The 20,548-nt window shown below is 39.9% G+C and overlaps 4 protein-coding genes across 4 annotated transcripts; 3 read left to right on the top strand and 1 right to left on the bottom strand.

Annotated features, from left to right (window-relative positions):
* The first annotated feature begins 1,098 nt into the window (after window positions 1-1,098).
* LOC126698757 (uncharacterized) lies at window positions 1,099-1,791 on the top strand. The gene has a single exon (XM_050396182.1). The coding sequence runs from the start codon at window positions 1,099-1,101 to the stop codon at window positions 1,789-1,791; it is 693 nt and encodes a 230-aa protein (XP_050252139.1).
* A 686-nt stretch (window positions 1,792-2,477) lies between these two features.
* LOC126698748 (uncharacterized) lies at window positions 2,478-3,902 on the top strand. Its single transcript, XM_050396172.1, has one exon. The coding sequence runs from the start codon at window positions 2,478-2,480 to the stop codon at window positions 3,900-3,902; it is 1,425 nt and encodes a 474-aa protein (XP_050252129.1).
* Window positions 3,903-10,429: 6,527 nt separating this feature from the next.
* Window positions 10,430-11,383, bottom strand: LOC126713618 (abscisic stress-ripening protein 3-like). The gene is made up of 2 exons (XM_050413418.1): window positions 11,016-11,383; window positions 10,430-10,882 (listed from the first exon to the last, which is right to left on the bottom strand). Exons 1-2 carry the CDS (start codon window positions 11,289-11,291, stop codon window positions 10,697-10,699), a joined length of 462 nt encoding a protein of 153 aa, XP_050269375.1. The 5' UTR covers window positions 11,292-11,383; the 3' UTR covers window positions 10,430-10,696.
* A 1,246-nt stretch (window positions 11,384-12,629) lies between these two features.
* LOC126698732 (uncharacterized) lies at window positions 12,630-18,138 on the top strand. Its single transcript, XM_050396150.1, has 4 exons — window positions 12,630-12,666; window positions 14,090-14,301; window positions 17,305-17,661; window positions 17,731-18,138. Exons 1-4 carry the CDS (start codon window positions 12,630-12,632, stop codon window positions 18,136-18,138), a joined length of 1,014 nt encoding a protein of 337 aa, XP_050252107.1.
* The last annotated feature ends 2,410 nt before the right edge of the window (window positions 18,139-20,548 follow it).

Here is a 20,548-nt window from a genome sequence, read left to right as displayed (position 1 = left end):
TCCGGCAACCGAACTACTGACAATCTCTGTTGAAGCGGTATCTCCAGTGATCGGACCGCTAACACCAGTCGACAAAATGGGACCTTCTGTTACCGGACTGCTATCACCGGTTGACAAAATGGCACCTTCTGTTACTGAACCTCCGGCACCGGTTGTAGTGTCACGTCTTTGGCCACTGTCCGCTGGTTCAGTGTCTCCGGCTATCGAACTGCCAAAACTGATCGCCGGTGAGGTTCTTTTGCCACCGGACTGCTGACACCAATCTCTGGAGCAAAATCATTGGCCACCGCACTGTCGTCACCAATGATCTTGAAGAGATTTTTCCATAGTTTCCTGACCAAGCAACTTAACATCTTTCCCATTTCCCTCATTAATTGTTTCTTATTGTATCATAATTTCCCAACCGCATCATCAGTTTAACAAATTTGTTTTGTGTGTCCTAGTTTTGAGATTAACTCTTCATCATGCCAGTATGCAAATGCAAATACTTCTCTTCCACCAGTCGGTGTTAAACTCTATCATGTAGCCTCGGAATTTGATTTCCACGAACTTACCCATTACCACTTTATCAAGCACGTCCTCCAGGCCCTAGAATTTTCCAAGCGATTAATTACCAAGCACATCTCTTTTTTTCTTTTTCTTTTTTTGATAAATTGTTTCAGTGGGCAAAAATGTGAAGTTTTTCAAACTAAAGATTATATGTGGTTCCCATTTCTTCCTTTCTCATTTCCTGTATCTTATGTCTATATTATCTCCAAACAAAAAAAATATATATATATGTGGTCTGCACTGTACCCAACACAAGTACAATATAATTCAATATCTTTATTCAGTCAATTATATATACTCCCTTTATTTTGTTAAAACATATGCTAGACAATCAATATCTAATACTATATTCTATATAAATATATATATATATATATATATACATATAAGATTAAAAAAAGAAAGAGGAAGAGCGGTCGGTGAAGTTTCTCTGACCTAGGGGGCAGCTTCACAAACCCTAAACGTGCAGTAGAACGTGGTGCCTGCTTCGGGCAGCCTTCTAGTTCTCTTCGTTGCTACGGCAGTGAGTGAGAGGTGTCGTGGTTATTCATGGAAAAGCTATCTGTTTTGTGGGAGAAACTGTCTTTATCGGAGGGAGAGGGGAATATGTACAAGTCTGATTCCTTTGAACGGGGCAGTGGACAAGTGGTCGCGGCCAAGTTTCTCACACACAGAGCACTGAACATGGAGGCTATTGCTAGAACGTTCAGGCCTCTTTGGCGGACCAGGAGTGATTTCGAAGTAAAGGACGTAGGAAACCACACGGTTTTGTTCGTGTTCTCAGATAAAACAGATGCGGAGAGAGTTCTCTTAGGGCAACCATGGAGTTATGATAAACATCTTGTTTCGCTTCGCCGCCTGGAACAGAGTATTGCGGTTAAGGATTTGGACTTCAATAGGACGTTCTTCTGGGTGCAAATCCATGATCTTCCTATTGGTGATATGAATCCTCGGTCCGCTTGTGAGATAGGTGCGATTATTGGGGAGGTACAATCGGGGATGAAAGAATGGGGAACTCAGGACGGCAGTAGTTTTATGCGTCTTAGAGTGTTGGTGGATACTTCGCAGCCACTTTGCAGGGGACGAAAAATCTGTTTGGAGGATGGCACGGTTGGATGGGTTCGGTTTAAGTATGAGAGATTGCCTAACCTGTGTTATTGGTGCAGACTCTTAACGCATAGCGATAAAGATTGCGATCTGTGGGTTCAAAGTAGAGGAAGCTTGACTGAGAGTGATCAGTAATATGGAGGCTGGTTACGTGCCTCATCTGCCAACTCCAAGAAGTGCTCAGTAGTCCGGGTTGAGGGCAGTGTTGGTTCGAAAGATAAGGAAGTTCACTCTTCTTCACTGGCTAGGGGTGAGGAGATGGATACTAGTGAGATAGTAGTGGTTGACCGGTGCAAGGAGAATGAAAACCAAGAAGGCTTGCGTGAGGAGCAACCTGGGTCAAAGGTAAATGAGGTAGATCCTGATCCAATGCCTGAGCAAAACCTGAAAGTTCAACAGAATTTTGAGGATAAGTTAAATGAAATTGATGTGGAATTGGCTAGGTTCGATAGTAATGCTGTTTGTGAAGGATCTAATGGTGTTTGTGAAGGAGTTAATGTAGGAATAGACGTTGATTCAGGGGGTTTTTTGACAGCATCCGTAGGTATTGTGCAGGAAGGGGTTGGGGTTTGTGCTATTGAGATTGTTGATGCGAATGAAGTGCTTGATGAGACTGATGTATTGGGAGGTCCGGTTAGAACTTGGAAACGTTTGGCCCGTGAGAAGGCTGCATTGGATAAGGTTAATCCTCCACTTACTGTAAAAAGGGGCATTCAGGACAGTTTAGAGGGGTTGGAAGAATTGGTTCCTAAGAAGCGACGATGTGCTAACATCAAAAATAAAGAAACGGTGGAGGCTGGAGTCCAGCCCCGCTGAGGCCAATGAGTTGCTTAGCTTGGAATTGCCGCGGGCTTGGGAACCCGCGTGCAAAAAGAGAGCTTGAGGATTTGATTCAAGCACAAGGTCCCCTAATTGTTTTTTTATCTGAGACGTGGGCTGATAAGGAACAATTAGAAAGTTTGAAAGTTAAAGTTAAGTATACTGGCTTATTTTATGTTCAAAGCCAGGATAGAGGGGGTGGGTTGGCTCTTTTTTGGAAGCAAGGTGTTTCAGTTTGGGTAGATAGCTTTTCGCGTTTCCATATTGATGCGGTGGTCAATGGGGGTACATTGGAAGCTTGGAGATTCACTGGGTTCTATGGCGAACCATATACTAATGAAAGGATGGAGGCTTGGAATATGCTTAGAATGTTAAATTCAAAACCTCATTTGCCTTGGGTTTGCATAGGAGATTTTAACGAAATCCTTTTCTCTGAAGAAAAGAGTGGGGGGCGAGTACGTCCACATTGCCAAATGCAAGCTTTCCGAGATGTTTTAGATGTGTGTGGTTTTATGGATTTAGGATTTACAGGTCCGGAATTCACATGGCAAGGAGTGAGGCATGGGCAAGTTATTTGGGAGCGTTTGGATAGGGGAGTGGCGAATTATGATTGGATGGCAAAATTTCCTACGGCGACCATTCGACACCTTCATTGTATTTCTTCAGATCATCGGCCACTCTTGTTGATGCTGAATCCGAATAGTGAATTGGCTAGGTGGAAAAGAAAGTCGTTTCGCTTTGAAGAAATGTGGTTGGCGGACCAGGGCTGCGGTGACATAGTTCGTCGGGCTTGGGACATTGGGATAGATGGGCATAAGATTTATAAGGTGGTGACTAAGATAAAGAAGTGTAAAAAAATGTTGAAATCATGGAGTAAGGATCACTTTGGCAATGTGAAAAACCAAATCAAAGCTAAGAAGGACCTATTATGGAGGGCTGAGGAGGAATCGGCTAAAGGTGGAGATTACGGTATGGTGGTTCAGTTGAGGAGGGAGCTTAATGGCTTACTTGATAAAGAACACCGCATGTGGGTCCAACGATCTAGAACCCAATGGCTAGCAAACGGGGACAGGAATACTCATTATTTTCATGGGGTGGCCACAAATAGAAAACGTAAGAACTTTATAAAGGGTATTATGGATATGCATGGCACTTGGGTCACAGATGAGGAGACTATTGGAGCCACTTTTGTGGACTTTTATTCCAAGTTGTTCACTACATCTTGTCCATCAGAATTAGAAAGAGTTTTGGAGGGAGTCCAACCCGTGGTCAATGACACTATGAATGCTGATCTTACAAAGCCGTATGTCCTGGAAGAGGTTGATGTGGCAATTAAGCAAATGGCGCCTTTGAAAGCCCCAGGTCCGGATGGAATGCCTCCTCTTTTCTTTCAACATTTGGCCAAATATTGGAAGGGATGTGTCTGAAGCTGTGCTTTCTTGTCTCAACTCAGGTACAATTTTAAAGTCAATAAATCACACATTTATTACTTTGATTCCTAAAGTTAAAAATCCTGAAACCGTTGCTCAATTTAGGCCTATCAGTCTATGTAATGTTATTTATAAAATCCTGAGTAAAGTTATTGCGAATAGGCTTAAGCCAATCTTGAATTCTATTATTTCGGAGGCTCAGAGTGCTTTTGTGGCTGACAAAGTTATTACTGATAATATTTTGATTGCTTTTAAATCCCTTCACCATATGAAAACTCATTGTTCAGGTAATACAGGTTTTATGGCCTTAAAACTTGATATGAGTAAAGCCTATGATAGGGTGGAATGGGTCTTCTTGGAGAAAATTTTATTGAATATGGGTTTTCATGAGACTTGGGTGGCTATGATTATGCAATGCATCACAACAGTCTCTTACTCGATTATGGTGAATGGTGAACCTAAGGGTCTCATCCACCCTTCTCAGGGTTTACGACAGGGAGACCCTCTATCTCCTTTTCTGTTTTTATTTTGCGCAGAAGGATTGAATGCTCTCCTCACTTAGGCTGCTAGAGCTAGAGAAATTCGTGGCTACTCTATTTGTAGGTCGGGGCCGAAAATCACCCATCTCTTTTTTGCCGACGACTGCTTGCTATTTTGTAGAGCAACCTCTTCTGAGTGTGAAAAAATCCAGAATATCCTTACCTGGTATGAAGCGGCTTCGGGGCAACAAGTTAATTCTGATAAGACTACGGCTTTCTTTAGTCGTAATACTTCTGAGGCGATACAGGTGGAGCTTCAAATTTTGTTGGGAGTACCGGTTATTAGAAATTATGAGAAGTACTTGGGTCTTCCCTCTTTTGTGGGGTGACAGAAGAAAGCTTGTTTCAATCAGATTAAGGAGCGAATTTGGGCTAAGATGCAAGGTTGGAAGGAGAAATTACTTTCCCAAGCAGGCAAGGAAGTGATGATTAAAGCTGTAATTCAATCCATTCCGACATACTCCATGAGTGTTTTTAGACTTCCAATTGGTCTTCTTAAGGACATAGAAGCCATGATTCGAAAGTTTTGGTGGGGGTGTTCAAAGAATTCCAAGAAAATTCATTGGGTTAAATGGGAAACACTTTGCTCTTCAAAATCGGTGGGAGGTATGGGTTTTCGAGACTTGAGAATGTTCAACGATGCTATGCTGGGAAAGCAAGTGTGGCGACTTTTTCATGTGAGAAATTCTTTGGTTTTCAAGGTCTTTCAAGCTAAATATTTTCCTTCGGGTAATATCTTTGATGCGGAGGTATCTCCTCGTTGCTCCTTTGCTTGGAGAAGTATTCTACAAGCTCGCGAGGGGGTCCTAAGGGGCGCACAATGGAGAGTGGGCGATGGGCAGAATATTCATATATGGCAGCACCGTTGGTTGCCATCTGAAAGGGGTGGTCGTGTTATTTCACCACAGTTGGATCCGTCTGTGCGACTGGTTAGTGATCTGTTCATACCAGGCTCTACATCTTGGAATGAGACCCTTATTGATCAGCATTTCTATCCGTGGGAAGCAGCAGCCATTAAAAGTATCCCTGTTAGCCTGTTTGGAGCTGCAGATGCTTTGATTTGGCCAATGTCGTCGGATGGTGCATATATGGTTAAAAGTGCGTATCAGTTGCTATCCAGGTTACAGCGACAAGAGCAAGCTAGTCCGTCGGATATGGAGGCAGGGAAAAGTCTATGGAATGGCATTTGGAAGCTTCGGGTACCTAACAAAGTTAGGCACTTCCTGTGGAGAGCGGTTCAAAATTCTTTGCCCACTAAACTCAATTTGTATAAGCATCAGGTGGTGTCTGATGGCTGCTGTGATGTTTGTAGATCCTGCCTTGAAGACAATATCCATGCCTTGTGGTATTGTGACGTTGCAAGGGCTATATGGCAGACGGATGTTTGCTTTAATTTTATTCAAACTAAAAAATTTTCTACCTTTGCAGACATTGTTCAATTCCTGTGTTCGCATGGTTCTTCTGATCTGTTTACTCGGTTTGCTATGGTGGCTTGGAGTATATGGGAGCGACGTAACAGGTTGCGAATGGGACAACCCTCATGGAAGGTAGCTGAAGTAGTCCAGCGAGCTTCAGAGCTTCTCCACGAATTCCAAGATGTGCAGACGCCGATTCGTCGGGCGGTTGGTCGAAGTGAGGATCTACGATGGAAGCCACCTGACTTTGGCTTTTATAAAATCAATTTCGATGGTGCTGTGTTTGGTGATCAGGTAAGTGCAAGTATCGGGGTGGTCATTAGAGATTGGGAGGGTCAGATCATCGCTGCCTTAAGCCAGAAAGTGCGGTTTCCAGGTTCTGTGGATTTGGTAGAGGCCTTAACTGCGTGTAGAGCAATTAGCTTTGCCAAAGAACTCAGCATTCATCAGATGGTGATTGAAGGTGATTCATTGCGAGTTATACAGGCAATCAATGGGATTAGACCAGTTCGGACTATGTATGGTCATGTTATAGATGATATTCGTTTTTTGTCTTCTTCTATTTCTTGTAGTTTTTTACATGTTAAGCATAAGGGTAATAGATTAGCTCATGCCCCCGCTCGTCGAGCAGTTTCAGCTGCAGATACTGATGTGTGGTTAGAAGATCTACCACAGGATTTGGATGATGTTTTTCAGCTTGATTTTCAGTAATAAAGTGTCTTTACCTTTTTCTCAAAAAAAAAAAAAAAAAAAAAAAAAAAAAAAAAAAGAACAAGCTGAGAGAAAATTAAGTCCTGCAATTAAGGATATTATGTCACGTAGGATTAAAACCCATTTAAAAATCTATCATGTTAACAGTAAAAACTCAAATTAAAAACGCAAAAATTGTACCTTTTTGCATCTTCAAACTAAACTTAAAAAAATCAAACGTTGCGCTCCTTGAGATGGGATCAGAAAAAGTTGAGAGAGAGAGAGAGATACCAGTGCAATACCGAGAAGTGCACCTCTTAAGAAAAATTGCCCCTTAACCAGTCCGAGGAAGGACTTAAATAAGAATCTCTCTTTTCCTACTAGAATTTTGTACATGTATTGTCATTTTTACTAATTCCTTTTTTTTAACTATCGAACCGTGGTCCTTAGGAATCAAGTATTTGCCTTGGCTACTCATCTCTACAAATTAATTGTATTGAGCCTCCATCCTAACCCAATCTTAGTGGATTGGGCTTGGTTCCCAAGATCCGCCCCACACACACACAGGAGAAACACTAATTGCCACTGAACCAAAAAAAAAATGCAATTACATGCTGCCTCAATATAATTCTTTTTCCATTAACAAACCATTTATCCTCCGCTCCACAAATTGCAGAAAAATTACATTAACACTAAAAGAAGGCACCAATTCACCCAAAGTTAAACAGCGGCAGCACTAATTGTTACTGAGCAAAACAAAAGACAAGAAAGTGTCGGACTTAGGAAGCAGTTAGTTCATATAAGTATCTGGCGATTCTCTTTCATTGTTTTAGAGCTTTAAAAGCTCCACATTAGAAGATTTATCATTTTATCTGCATAGGAACTAAAGAAGACAAATCAAATGAGAATTCAAAAAAAAAAAAAAACAATTGGAGGCCTTTTGTAGAACACCTAGCAGAAATAGTCCTTTGTTTTCACTTACAAAATCCTTAGGAAAAAACAATCAACAAGAGATATGGTTTTATAGAGCTTAAGTATTAACAACCAAGACATACTCTCTACTTTAGGCCAGATTAGTTAATTGCAAAATGATCATATATATGTATATATATATATATATATATATATATATAAAAAGTAAAGACCTTAGTGGGAGTGCATGTAGTCATATCATGTGGCGCTCTAATTTTACATTTAGTCTTTTTCTACCTATTTTCATTAAGTTTTTTTTTTTACTGTTACTCAAAAGATCACATTAAATTATTTTTACTGCTATCTCATTAATTGCCTGAGTTTACACCATACATTTCTCTCTACTTCATGTCTTTTAGAATACCCACCGTTTTAGTATTAAAAACAAATGCAAAAAATAATAATAATAATAAGGATTAATAGTAATAACTAACAATATAAGGCTATGGGGAGAGATAGAGAGACACGAAAACGTTGTAGATTATTAAATGAAAAGCACTGTTTCACTATTACCAAAATAAAATACTTGAGATTGACAAAGTATTTTTAAGGGAGCAAAAGATGAATCTGAGGGGCCACAACATCCATCATACTAGTCTCCCACCACCATCAAACTGTCGAAACCCTTTACTGGTAATTTTTTTTTTTTTTTTAAATTAGGGGCTTAAATATTGTTGGACCATGAGTTGTGTCATTCCACCTCAAAACCAATTGGTGACGAGAAAGACACACTCAAATCTTTTATGAGCTTCGATATCACACCACACCACACGGATTTGTTTTTAGAGTGGTTGTAGGGAGTCAAATTGTGGTCCCCCAACAATCCCTTCGTCACAATGACACTTCCGTGACTCAAACCCATGACCTTGATTCTGATACCATTTGTTGGACCATAAGTTGTGTCATTCCACCTCAAAACCAAATGATAATGATGAAGACACACTCAAATCTTTTATGGACTTCGACATCACACCACACAGACCTGTTTTTAGAATGGTTGTAGGGAGTCAAATCGTGGTCCCCCAACAAATATGATTTATGTTTGAGTATAGTTTGGTTGGATATTTTTTGTTTGGGTATATAAGTGAGAGAATATTTGGTATGCAATGTAAAGCCATATTTTAGCATGATTTTAAATCATCTATAACACTATGTCTTAATGTTGCACTATCAATAAGTGAAAGACAATGAGAGAGTTGGACATATTTTTATTTCATGGAATGCAATATGTGAACACAATACAAATTAATTAATTTTCATGGATTTGTTACTCTTTTGTATTTATTTTATTTTAATATATCAAAATGTATTTTAGTTTACTTTTTCTTTATAATACATGTACAATATTCTCCAAAACCGTCTTATATAAAATATCACAAAATTATCCTAGCATCGTATGGGTAACTTACTAGTTATACAAAATAATCAAATAAGTACCATGAAATTTTAACATTATTTACCGTTACGTTACAGTTATGGCAGATCGAGGATATCTGGTAAGAAAGTTAGCATATTACAATTTGTTATTAGTTGTGACTGTTGATGACATTACTTTCATAAGATATTTATATAAATAAATAAAAAAAATCATTTACATTGCACAAGCCCACCATCAAAATAATCTCATTTGGTTTCTCAAAAAAAAAAAAAAAAAACATAATCTCATTTGCTGTCATGCAATAACCATGATATATGTTTTTTAATCCTAACATCAAAAATATCGCACAAATGATCTTGTGATTGACTGATCAAAGCAATAAAAAATTTCCTTCTTGTTTATTAGTTTTATATTATATATTGATAATATAAAGGAGAGAGAAATGAAAGGAAAACATACCGGCCTGCTGACAATGATAAACAATTAATTAGTAAATCAGTTTTTTTTTTAAAGGATGATTTTTAAAAAAAAAATTGTTAAAAGATATTATAAATTTTATGCATAATTATTAGATACTGGCTTGTAACTTCATATATATGCATGAATACATTTAAAGATATATAATAAGATACGTAATATAATTCATATATATATATATATAATTTAAATACTATTGATAGTCACTTTTATATTTTGTTAAATCTTTAAAAAAAATTGTAAGGATATTATCAGGTATAAAATGTAAATTGTTCATTTTTTTATTATTATGGTGAAGCACTTTTTTTCTTTTTTCTTTTTTTATGATTTATTTATTCTAGGCTTTTTGTTTTTTTGTACTTAATAACTTACTTTGATGGATATTTATGATGTGGTCCCTCATTTAATTCTAAAATTAAAAAATAAAACTTTTTAAAAATAAATAATTTAGGACATATAGCGCAAAATTAGAACTTTAATTTAGAATTTTAATTTGAGTTTCTCTCAATTTCACTTATTTTATATATATATATATATATATATATACCCTCTTACATTCAGGATAGATTCCATTAATTAAATTTATGATATGGTCTATTATAAATGTGAAAGTAGTAACTAACACGATATTTACCCTAAATAACTAGTAATTTTTAAAATATTACTTATAACATTTATAAATTGATATGATAATAAATGTGATCAATGAATTTAATAATATGATAAATAAAAGTAAAAAAAATTACAATAAATGAAAGTCAAAATTACCTTTTGTAATAAGTTTTTTTTTAAAAGAATTTTAATTTATGACATCCGCTCTTAATGATAGCTCTTTAATCTTTATCATCAGACCAAGACACTAATTAGAGATTTTACTAATTGAGCTAACTGAAACTCACTATCTTGTGTAATAAGTGATACATCTTATGTGATGAAATTTGTATTAATTATTTATTGTATTACTCTATTTTTTTAGAAGTTCACTCGGGTTAAAAAATTATTAAATTAAATTAAAAAAGAAATTGCTTAGATAACATCGATCAAGAAGATTAATTGATATGATAGGAAAATATTATTATTAACATTGCACACAAAGAAACGGGATGACACACAATGAACAAGGACATGTACCAACCAAGTAAGCATTTACAAACTCACTCTCGCTCGCCCACGAAGTATTATTTAGGGTAGTTGCTTACTGGCATAAACACAACACAACTCAAAGAAGAAGAAAAAAGACGCAGTTAATAAATAATAAAGACACATTGAAAGAGAGATCTAGATGGTATGTCATGGATGGATGGATGGATGGTGTTGTTTTCAACCAAAGAGGTGGTGGTGCTTCTTTCCATGAGCCTCTTCCTCTTCTTCCTTTGTCTCTTTCTTTTCATGATGCTCATGGAAGGCAAATCCACCAGCTCCAACTGCAGCTGCTGCTGCAACCTCCTCTTCTATCTTGTGCTTGTGGGCATGCTCTGGATCTTTCTTTTCCTTATGCTTCTCGTGCTGAGATATATCATTATCCGGAAAAACAAGAAAAACTTTAGCCTTATTATTATTAAAGATGTTAATAAACTTAAAACAAAATCTGTGCCATACAACAGATGTTATATATATATATATATATATATATTATTACCAAGGCATAAGCACCAGCTGCGACAGCACCCATCTCGCCAAGCTGCTCGAGATGCTTGTGGTGCTTCTCTTCCTTCCTGTAGTCAACCTCAGACTCAGTGGAGATGGTGGTGGCACCATATCCTTCTATGGTCGACTCACCGTACCCGCCGGGGCCACCACTGGAAAAACCACTCTCGGCATAACCAGTAGTAGTCTCAGTGTAGACAGATTCAATAGGCTTATCCTCTTCGTCCTTCTTGTGATGGAAAAGGTGGTGGTGCTTCTCTTCAGCCATGGAATTGGAGGTTGAGGTTGAGTTAACAAAACTAGAGTTAAAATAGGAGAGAAATAAAAGAAAGAAAGAAAAGAGAGAGAGTTGATGATGAAGTTTTGGGGTAGAGAGGTTGGTATTTATAATAGGGGAATAGAGATAGTGACCACTGGCCAAGTGCCACATGCTCATTCGCTCTCCCGCCATTGTGGGTGGCCGTTAATGTTGTGATGGGCGGTCACGATTTGTTTGCCTTCACGGATCTGCTTTTTTATATATAATTATATATATTGTTTGGATAATCTTTCGTTTTTTTTTTTTTTTTTTTTTTTTTTTTTTCGCAACTAAACTAAAAAAGGGTAACCCCAGTCGGGTCCCCTTTGCTTTTTGCTGGACATAAAATTGATTCTTTACCTAATTTTTTCTCCTTTGGTGTATACTATACTATATATATTATTAATGATTACGTGGTTGATTCGTTTACCAACAAAAATCATAAATTTCATCAAAAATAAAAATAAAATCATATTTTATATATATATATATATATTATATAATAAATAATAAAATAAAAGGTTGGACCAGAAGTAATCAACTTTTAAGATAAATACAACAACTAACTTGTTCATATCACAAAAAAAAAAAAAAAAAAAAAAAAAAAAAAAAAAAAACTTATTCATATCAACTTTTTTTTTACTGCCTTATATTTATTTTTTAGATAAATACAAAAATCATTTTTTATATCAATTTTTTCCCTACTTTATCACTTCTTTGAATCAATTTTTAGATAGAAACAACAACATAATTGTTGTTATGGAATAGGACTATTTTTTTTAAAATAGGAACAATAACTAATTGTTGTTATCTACTACTTTTATCTCTAATATATTTTCAATTATTTAAATAAACACAAAAACTTAATAATTCATATAAACTCTTTTTTTTCTCACTTTTTTATTCTCTAACTTATTTGAATTTTAAAATACCACAATTTTTATTTTACTTTTTCTAATTCACGGTATCTTCTTCCAAATTAAATTTTTTATTTTAAAAAAAAAAACGTTTTAATGATATCAATGCCTCTCTTTTTTGCCCTCACTTAATTTGCCACCTGTACTGCTTTAAAATACACCATTAAAAAATTTATATAAAAAAATAAAATAAAAAAATTATTTGTTCTAATCAATTAACTTAAGTACTGCACAAAAGAACTCCAGATGATATATATATGTTACCCGATAATCTTAATCTTCGAAGGAAATAGATGGGATAAAGTGACTCCTCACCGATAGCTTTATTCTGAATGACATAGTCCAATAATAATAATAATAATAATAATAGCCCAACCAAATACAAATTAACATGTTTGATTCTCCAGTGGCTAGTAAAATTTCTGATGGTTATATAAGAAATCTAGGATCAAATCCCCATCTACACCAAAAATTGATTGGTTTCTTGGCAATGACAGCTCCAGGAAGTTTTTTTAGGGTGGTCATTAAGAAATTTAAATTATACAAAATCTAATAAAAAGAGAATTTCATATGTTGAAAAAACACACACACGCAAACACATAAAGCCTTACAATTTTTTTCTACAAGTTTTCTTATTTTGAAATCGTTACATAATAGTCTCATTATCAATGTTGTAATCTACATCTCTTCAAAAGCTTAGTTAAATAAAATTTTTCTTGGACTTTTTATTTTTATTTGTAAGAACCTAATATATTGTTAAGAGACCAAAGTTTAAGATCAAAGTTTGGTTACAAACTTAGTTAGTGTACATTTGGCTCCAAATTAAAAAGCCAGCTTATTTTACTATTCCACTTATTTTTGCTGCTATTCATGGGCCCCAATGCACTTTTTGATACTATTTATGGGTCTTATTATATTATTTCAGCTAACTCTTACTTTTATCTACAATACTTTCAGTAAAAAAATTTCAGTTTTAGCAAAATAAGCAGATTCCAAACTGACCCTTAAGCTACAACTCTCACTAAACAAATTAACATTGCTATATATTTTGAAAATCTAACAGCTAAATTGATTGTTCTCTATGTTCTTAAAACACGTGTCAAATTTCATGCCAATCAGACGTTATTTACTATTCAGTACCTAAACTTATTTTTTGTGTATAATTTTAAATTACAAAAACTCAAAATTTAAACATTTGATTGACAATATAGCAATATCTTTTCTCTTCTTGAAATTTTGCAAATATGAAAGATAAAATAAAAAAATGTAATTAAATGGTGGATTTGTTAAAATTCAAATTCAATAAAAAAAATTAATTGAAGTTGTAGTTTTAGTCTACAACCAAGCTTGTTGCCAAATTTTGTCTAAAGTTTAATCGTGCTAGACCTTAAAAAAACTTAGGGTGGTCACAAAGTTTTTTTAAGGATAAAAAAATCATGATTTTTTAAAATTTATACATAATAATAATTATTTTTTTCAAGTCAGGGTGGTCTTGTAACCACTTTGGACTCTATGTAGAGCCGCCTCTACATGGCGGCTTTAGGAATATTTTTGAGAGGGGTCATTAAGAAACTTAAATTAAATATAATTTAATAAAAATATAATTTGAATATATCTAGTTATCGATAAAAAAAATTGTAAAGACATGAAATTTTACAATTTCTTTCTACGAGTTTTCATATTTTAAAATCGTTACATGATAGTTTATTATCTGCTATCATTATCTAGTGTCAATGTAGCTAAGTGTGACCATTTTATTTTGTTAAGTTTATATATCTTTTTTATTTTTATGCAATTTCCATTATCTATTTCTAATTGTTTTTATAAAAAATATTTTTATGCAATTTCCAGGAACCGACCCACCTGCCCAAACTACCCGAGCCGACTTGAAAACCGGCCGACCCTACGCCGGTGACAGCTCTCCGCCACCAAAAACCAACTTAGGTGGGTCAGATGGTGGGTTTTCTTCTTCAAAACTCGATATACCTGATTCGACCGATGAAACCCATGAAAGAAAGCCGGAGTTCCTAGATCCATTCAGATTCATCGATATTTCGATGAAGGTTTGGTAGTTTTTGGTTAGATCCGGTAAAGATCTAGGTTTTCTTGCTTAGATCCAACGGTGAGATGAAGATTTTGCTCAGATCTGCACGTGCTTTTGCTTCAATTTTTCTTAGATCCAGCGATGAGAATAAATTTTTGCTCAAATCTAAGCTTGATGTGGTTGTTTTTGCTTCGATTTTTGCTTAGATTCAGTGATTTTCTCTTAAATTTGAGCTTGAAGTTGTGGTTTCTTTGATTTTTGCTTAGATCCCATGATTTTTGCTTAAATTTGAGCTTGATGTTATGGTTTTTCTTTGATTTTTGCTTAGATCCGATGACTCTAACTCAGACCGAGGCCAACCGACCCGACCGTTGTCCACCGGAGACCGATCCGACTTGACCCAAGGTTGTCGGCAGTCAACAAGGGTTGTTTAACCGTCCAGCCGATGTAAGCGGGTCGGTTGCGGGTTGGGCATAAACTCGACCCAAACCGACCCGTGGACACCCCTACTCAATTTACTTGTACTATATTAATTATACTATATTAATTATTGATCAACACAGCCACACTCATCCATACATAAATAATACACTAAGTATCTATTTAACCAATCAAATTCTTGAACAATCACTAACTTTAAAAGATAAAGTTATTATAACATGATAACAATATACACAAGTGTGACAAACCCTCTATTTTTTTAATTATTAAATTATATAAAGTTATATTATATTCACATATATCACTGTAAGAACCAAGTACAAGAACTCTGGGCCTTAAATCCCTTGGGCTCACAATTTATTTGTAGTGGGTTTAAGGATTTCCTACAATGGGTCGTTCTCGGCAGAGAGACTCAAAGCAACATTCAGTTGAAAAGCTCTCTCCTTGACTATTTTCTCTCCATTTTTCTGAACCCCTTCTTCTCCCAACTTTCCTCTATTTATAGCCAATGTTAGTGGGGAGACCATGATTATGTTCATCGTTAGTGCTATTGAAGGTCCAGTATTATCTGGTTAAAGTGGCTGTTTTAGGTGAGAGGGCGGCGCAGCATTTATGATCTTGGAACTTGGCTCCATTTTCACCGATTGTGTTCGGCGACTCACGTTCCCGTGCATATCATGACCTTCCCGGGTATTGACTCACGCGCTATACCGGGAAATGTTAACCGGTCAACCCCGAGAGCCTGATAACCAAAACTTGTTTTTGGCCCTAAGGCAGTTTTAAGAAGGGCATAAGGTAACGGGAACTATCTGCCGGGCCTGCGCCCAAGGCTGGTATGGGCTTGGGCCCGGGGCCTAGATGGGTCTGGGCCCAAGGCCTGTATGGGCTTTGGGAGCTCGGTGCCGTACAATAGCCCCCCCTTGATTCATACTCGGTTGCCGAGGAGAATCAAGGAGCTGCCTGGGCTTCTTGACCTCGGGAATCTTTTAGTCTGGGACTTCTGGCTGTCATTTCTCATTAATAGCCATCTCAAAAGACGCGCCGTTCCGCGGCGCCAGGCGCAGACGTCATTATTGCCTGACGGTTCGTGAACCGAAGCGGTGCGCAAATCAGTTACGCCTGGCATTTGCTGGGTCGCTCGCTTGCTGTGCCCATTTATTGTTTGATCAAGCGTTTCTTCTTTCCCCATTTCTTCTGGCTCTATAAATAGTTCTTCTCCAAACGTCACTCCACTTTTCCTTTGCCTCTGATTTTTAGCGCCTACTCTCTGCCGACCACATTTCTGTGTGCTTGCTTGCTCAACGCTCTTTTCCTCCTTAGAACCCAACGTAAGTCTCTTTTTCCCTTCCTGTTCCTTCAGCTTTGTTTCTTTGATTTTATTCTCGTAGTTTTAGGCTTTATAGATGGGTTATTCTTACCTTCTAGATACCCCGGTTGCTTTGGCCAACTTTAGGAATAAGTTTAGTATCCCCAGTGACGTGGACGTGGCTTACTGCCATGAGAGTGATATGGAACTCCACCGAGGGCATGGTACGGCCTTCTTCCCTTTGATGTCCATCTTAGAAGGAGGGGTTAGGTTCCCGGTAGATCCCCTCCTGATAAGCACACTTACCTACTATGGGCTGTGCCCCGACCAGCTTCCCCCCAATTTTTACCGGGTAGTTAGTTGTGTCGGCCAGTTGAATCATACCTTTAACTTACAACTAGACCACCATGATATTAACCAAATGTACAGCCTTTGTGGGAGCAAATCCACAAATTACTACTTAAAGACAAGGGATGCTCGGGTACGGCTGATATCGTGCCTACCCGATTCGAACAGGAACTCCGCCGGGGAGTTTGTCAGGGTGCGCGGCAATTGGTTTGCCGGGGAGATCCCTTGCCCCCTCACACGGCGTGAAGTGGGTTCGTACCTTCCCCTTCTTATAGTTGTTTGAGTAAAAGAAAATCTTTTATTGTTAAAAGCTAACGTGTTATTTGTTCTTCTGCAGACGGCAAAGTGTTTACTCAGGACCTCAGAGCCGTCCACGTCAACGACTTAAACTTCGTCCTTCGTTCCGAGATCTACGTGCACTGGGACGGGCAACTCCGGGCCTCACACCTGATCCTCGGCGTGGAACCGGTTTACTCCACTTGGCAATCATTCAAGCAAGCGTTGATAGTTGACAGCCCCCTGCTCTCGTACATAGACGTCCGGTACGTGAACTTCTTGCCGCCGAAGCTTACAACCGGGGAAGCGAGGGAGTTTGGTAGGCGGTTCACTGCCGCGGACGAACGAGTTCCCCTTCGAGACGATTCCGCGGAGCAAGTATCCCGGCGCCTTAGAGAGAGAGCCCACGAAGCTATACAACAAGGGGACCAAGCCCAGGAGCAGACCCATCACGAGGATCCACCCGCCGAGCATCAACAGCAGGTGACAGACGCGGCTAACCTGCTAGCTGAAGCGATCCAGCCCGGTGCAAGCATGGTGGCAAGGCGAACAATGACCCTAGACAGGTTCGTGCCTGGTGCCCGGCCGACCAACCAGCCCCCGCCTACCCAGGGTCGGGGTCCAGTTTCTCAACCTCCTCTAACCTCGCAGTCCGGACGTGCCCGGAAAAAACAGAAAGTGGCCGAGCCACATTCCACGGCCCCGGGGGACGCCTCTGCCCGGACTCCTCCCCGACCAACAGGGGGGATTGTCATCCGCGAGCCGCAGACCGAAGCCGGCACGGGGGGCGCATCCTCCTCCCAAGTGGCTCCGGCGTGGGAGCCAAAGTTCCTTCTGGATGGCAAACCATTGCCATCAACGGCCTCTGTTCGGATATGGGATAAGGGCGAGGGCGGCCGCATTGCCCAAACCTTGGCCGGAGCTCTCCAACTTCCCGAGGACGTGCACGCCTTTGAGGACGGGTCCGAGGAGTCCGTGGGGCGCCGGTTAGAGTGGCACGCCATTGCGGTAATTCTTTTGTCTATTTACTCCATGTAAATTTCCTTTTGCCACTTTGCTAACCTTCACGCTTGCTAGGCCGCTCAACTAGCTCACATTGTGGCTGCCCGGGCACGGGAGCTTGACGAGGAAAATGAGCGCGAGAAGGCGGCGCGGGAGGCAGCAGTAAAAACGGCAAAGGAAAAGGCCAAGATTGCTGAGTCTGCCGAGAATAAGGCTGCTGCCGCGGAGAAGTTCCGAGCATCTGCCGAACAGAGGTGTGCTGACCTCCTGGCCAGGCAAAATGAGACTGAACTTAAACTGGCCCAAGCCCTCAGTCTCAACACTTCTCATGCCGAGGAGATAGCTGACCTCAGGGCGGGCTTGGCGGCCGCGGAGCAGAAGTGGTACGACGTGGGCTTCGCCGACGCCGAGAACTCCGCAGAGCCGGTGGTGGCTCGGGCTCGGCATATGGGTTTCGAGGCCGGGTGGTATGCTGCTCTTTAAGCAATGGGAGTTCCTGAAGATTCGCCGCTGAGAGACCCCGGCCAGATTCCATTTCCGAGTCCTGTACCAGCCATCCAGAACGTCCCGGCTGCTCCAGATGAGGAGGAGACGGCCAGTATGAGGGAGTTGGTTGAGCAAATAGACTCTCATGCTGAGCCCGAGGAACTAGAGGCTACGAGCACACCGACCGTGCAGGAACTTCTTGACGAGGCCCAGCCTTTCTCCCTGATCGTCCAACAGGAAGTGCCACCACCGACTCAACCCCCTAGTTGATTTTATTTTTAGCTTATTTTTATTTCGTTTTTATTTGCCTATGTCACCGGGATGTGGTGATTGAACCTTTGTTTTAATTTATTGGCTTTATTTGCCCATGTCACCGGGCTGTGGTGACTGAACAATTTGCTTTTACCCTTTTAATTGGAAGTCCGTTTTCTTTTCCTGTTTCAATTTGGTTGAATGAAATTATATCCGTTTGTGCCCTGTTTGAATCACACCAATGCTATGGCCGCTCAATAGAATGTACCCCCGAGAACCTGTTGTGCGGAGCTGTGAGTAGTTTTGAGAGCGCTATTCGGACTTTGTTTTTGTAAAAAAGGTCAGGTTTTTATCAAGTTTTGGTTTAACCGAGAATTGAGTTTCCGTCCTTCGAGCATTTGTTTGCAAAGTTTCCGTTTGTCCGGACGTTTGATTTTAACCGAGAATCAATTTTTTCGCCCTCATAGATTTAATTGCAGGGTTCACACATGCTCGGTGATTTTGTCCGAGCCGAAAGTCAGGTTTCTGCCCTTAAGGTTTTTTTTTTTTTTTTTTTTTTTTTTTTTTTTTTTTTTTTTGTAAGGTTTTCACCTGCTCGGGGATATTGATCGAGCCGAGGGTCAGGTTTCCCTCCTTAGGATTTTGTTTGTAAGGTTTTCACCTGCTCGGCGATATTGATCGAGCCGAGGGTCAGGTTTCCCTCCTTAGGATTTTGTTTGTAAGGTTTTCACCTGCTCGGCGATATTGATCGAGCCGAGGGTCAGGTTTCTGTCCTTAGGCTTTATTCGTAAGGTTTTCACCTGCTCGGCGATATTGATCGAGCCGAGGGTCAGGTTTCTGTCCTTAGGATTTTGTTTGTAAGGTTTTCACCTGCTCGGCGATATTGATCGAGCCGAGGGTCAGGTTTCTGTCCTTAGGCTTTATTCGTAAGGTTTTCACCTGCTCGGCGATATTGATCGAGCCGAGGGTCAGGTTTCTGTCCTTAGGATTTTGTTTGTAAGGTTTTCACCTGCTCGGCGATATTGATCGAGCCGAGGGTCAGGTTTCTGTCCTTAGGCTTTATTCGTAAGGTTTTCACCTGCTCGGCGATATTGATCGAGCCGAGGGTCAGGTTTCTGTCCTTAGGATTTTGTTTGTAAGGTTTTCACCTGCTCGGCGATCCTCTTGGTGTGCGGCTACAGGGTAAAAAGAAAAAACAGCAAAGACAAAAAAATTCATCATACTCTTAGTCTTCATAGAATACAAGTTTCGGCTTACATCGATGGTTACGCGTAGAACTTCTTCAGGTTGTTGGCGTTCCATGGTCGGGGGAGCGGCCTCTCGTCCAGGTCCTCCAAGTAGTAAGCCCCTGCCCCTGCGACGGCTGTGACTCTGTATGGTCCCTCCCAACTCTGAGCAAGCTTCCCTGCAGCCACGTCCCGCATGTTCCCTACTACCCTTCTTAACACCAATTCCCCGGCACTGAATTCCCTGGTCCTTACGTTTCGGTTGTACCTTTGCGCTAGCTTCTGTTGATACTCGGCAAGACGTACGGTCGCCGCCTCCCTGCATTCTTCTAGCCAATCCAACTGCTCCATCATAAGGTCGGCGTTCTGTACAGGGTCAAACCCAACAACCCGCGCACTGCATAGGCTTACCTCGGTCGGTATCACTGCTTCTGCTCCGTATGCCAGAGAAAATGGGGTTTCCCCCGTGGATCTCCTGGGGGTCGTGCGGTAGGCCCACAAGACGCTGGGTAGTTCTTCTGCCCACCTTCCTTTAGCTCCATCCAACCTTCTCTTGAGCCCGTTCAATATAGTCTTGTTTACTGCTTCGGCTTGGCCGTTACTCTGGGGGTACGCCGGGGTTGAATACTTGTTCTTGATGCCGAGCTCGCCGCAAAAGGTCCGAAAAGCGTTGCTGTCGAACTGTAGCCCGTTGTCTGTCACTAGTGAATTCGGCACCCCAAACCTTGTAACTATGTTTTTCCACACAAACTTTTTCACGTCGGTATCCCGGATATTGGCCAAGGCTTCAGCTTCAGCCCACTTTGTGAAGTAATCCACGGCCACCAATACAAAACGGCGGTTCCCCGTTGCTCGGGGGAATGGACCGAGGATGTCAAGCCCCCATTGTGCAAATGGCCACGGGCTGCTGACAGGATTTAGATGTCCGG

The sequence above is a fragment of the Quercus robur genome, chromosome 2, assembly GCF_932294415.1.
Source record: "Quercus robur chromosome 2, dhQueRobu3.1, whole genome shotgun sequence".
In the NCBI taxonomy this organism is placed as follows: domain Eukaryota; kingdom Viridiplantae; phylum Streptophyta; class Magnoliopsida; order Fagales; family Fagaceae; genus Quercus; species Quercus robur.
The sequence above is the reverse complement of the archived record's forward strand: the minus strand, read 5'-3'. Positions and strand labels throughout refer to the sequence as shown.

Excerpts from the sequence above, each read along its gene's own strand:
- LOC126698757 (XM_050396182.1), top strand. The coding sequence starts at position 1,099 with ATGGAAAAGCTATCTGTTTTGTGGGAGAAACTGTCTTTATCGGAGGGA.
- LOC126698748 (XM_050396172.1), top strand. The coding sequence starts at position 2,478 with ATGAGTTGCTTAGCTTGGAATTGCCGCGGGCTTGGGAACCCGCGTGCA.
- LOC126713618 (XM_050413418.1), bottom strand. The coding sequence starts at position 11,291 with ATGGCTGAAGAGAAGCACCACCACCTTTTCCATCACAAGAAGGACGAA. Across the intron at positions 10,883-11,015 it reads CAGCTGGTGCTTATGCCTTG|CACGAGAAGCATAAGGAAAA; the intron begins GTAATAATATAT and ends GATATATCTCAG.
- LOC126698732 (XM_050396150.1), top strand. The coding sequence starts at position 12,630 with ATGTTTGATTCTCCAGTGGCTAGTAAAATTTCTGATG. Across the intron at positions 12,667-14,089 it reads GGCTAGTAAAATTTCTGATG|GAACCGACCCACCTGCCCAA; the intron begins GTTATATAAGAA and ends TGCAATTTCCAG. Across the intron at positions 17,662-17,730 it reads TAGAGTGGCACGCCATTGCG|GCCGCTCAACTAGCTCACAT; the intron begins GTAATTCTTTTG and ends CACGCTTGCTAG.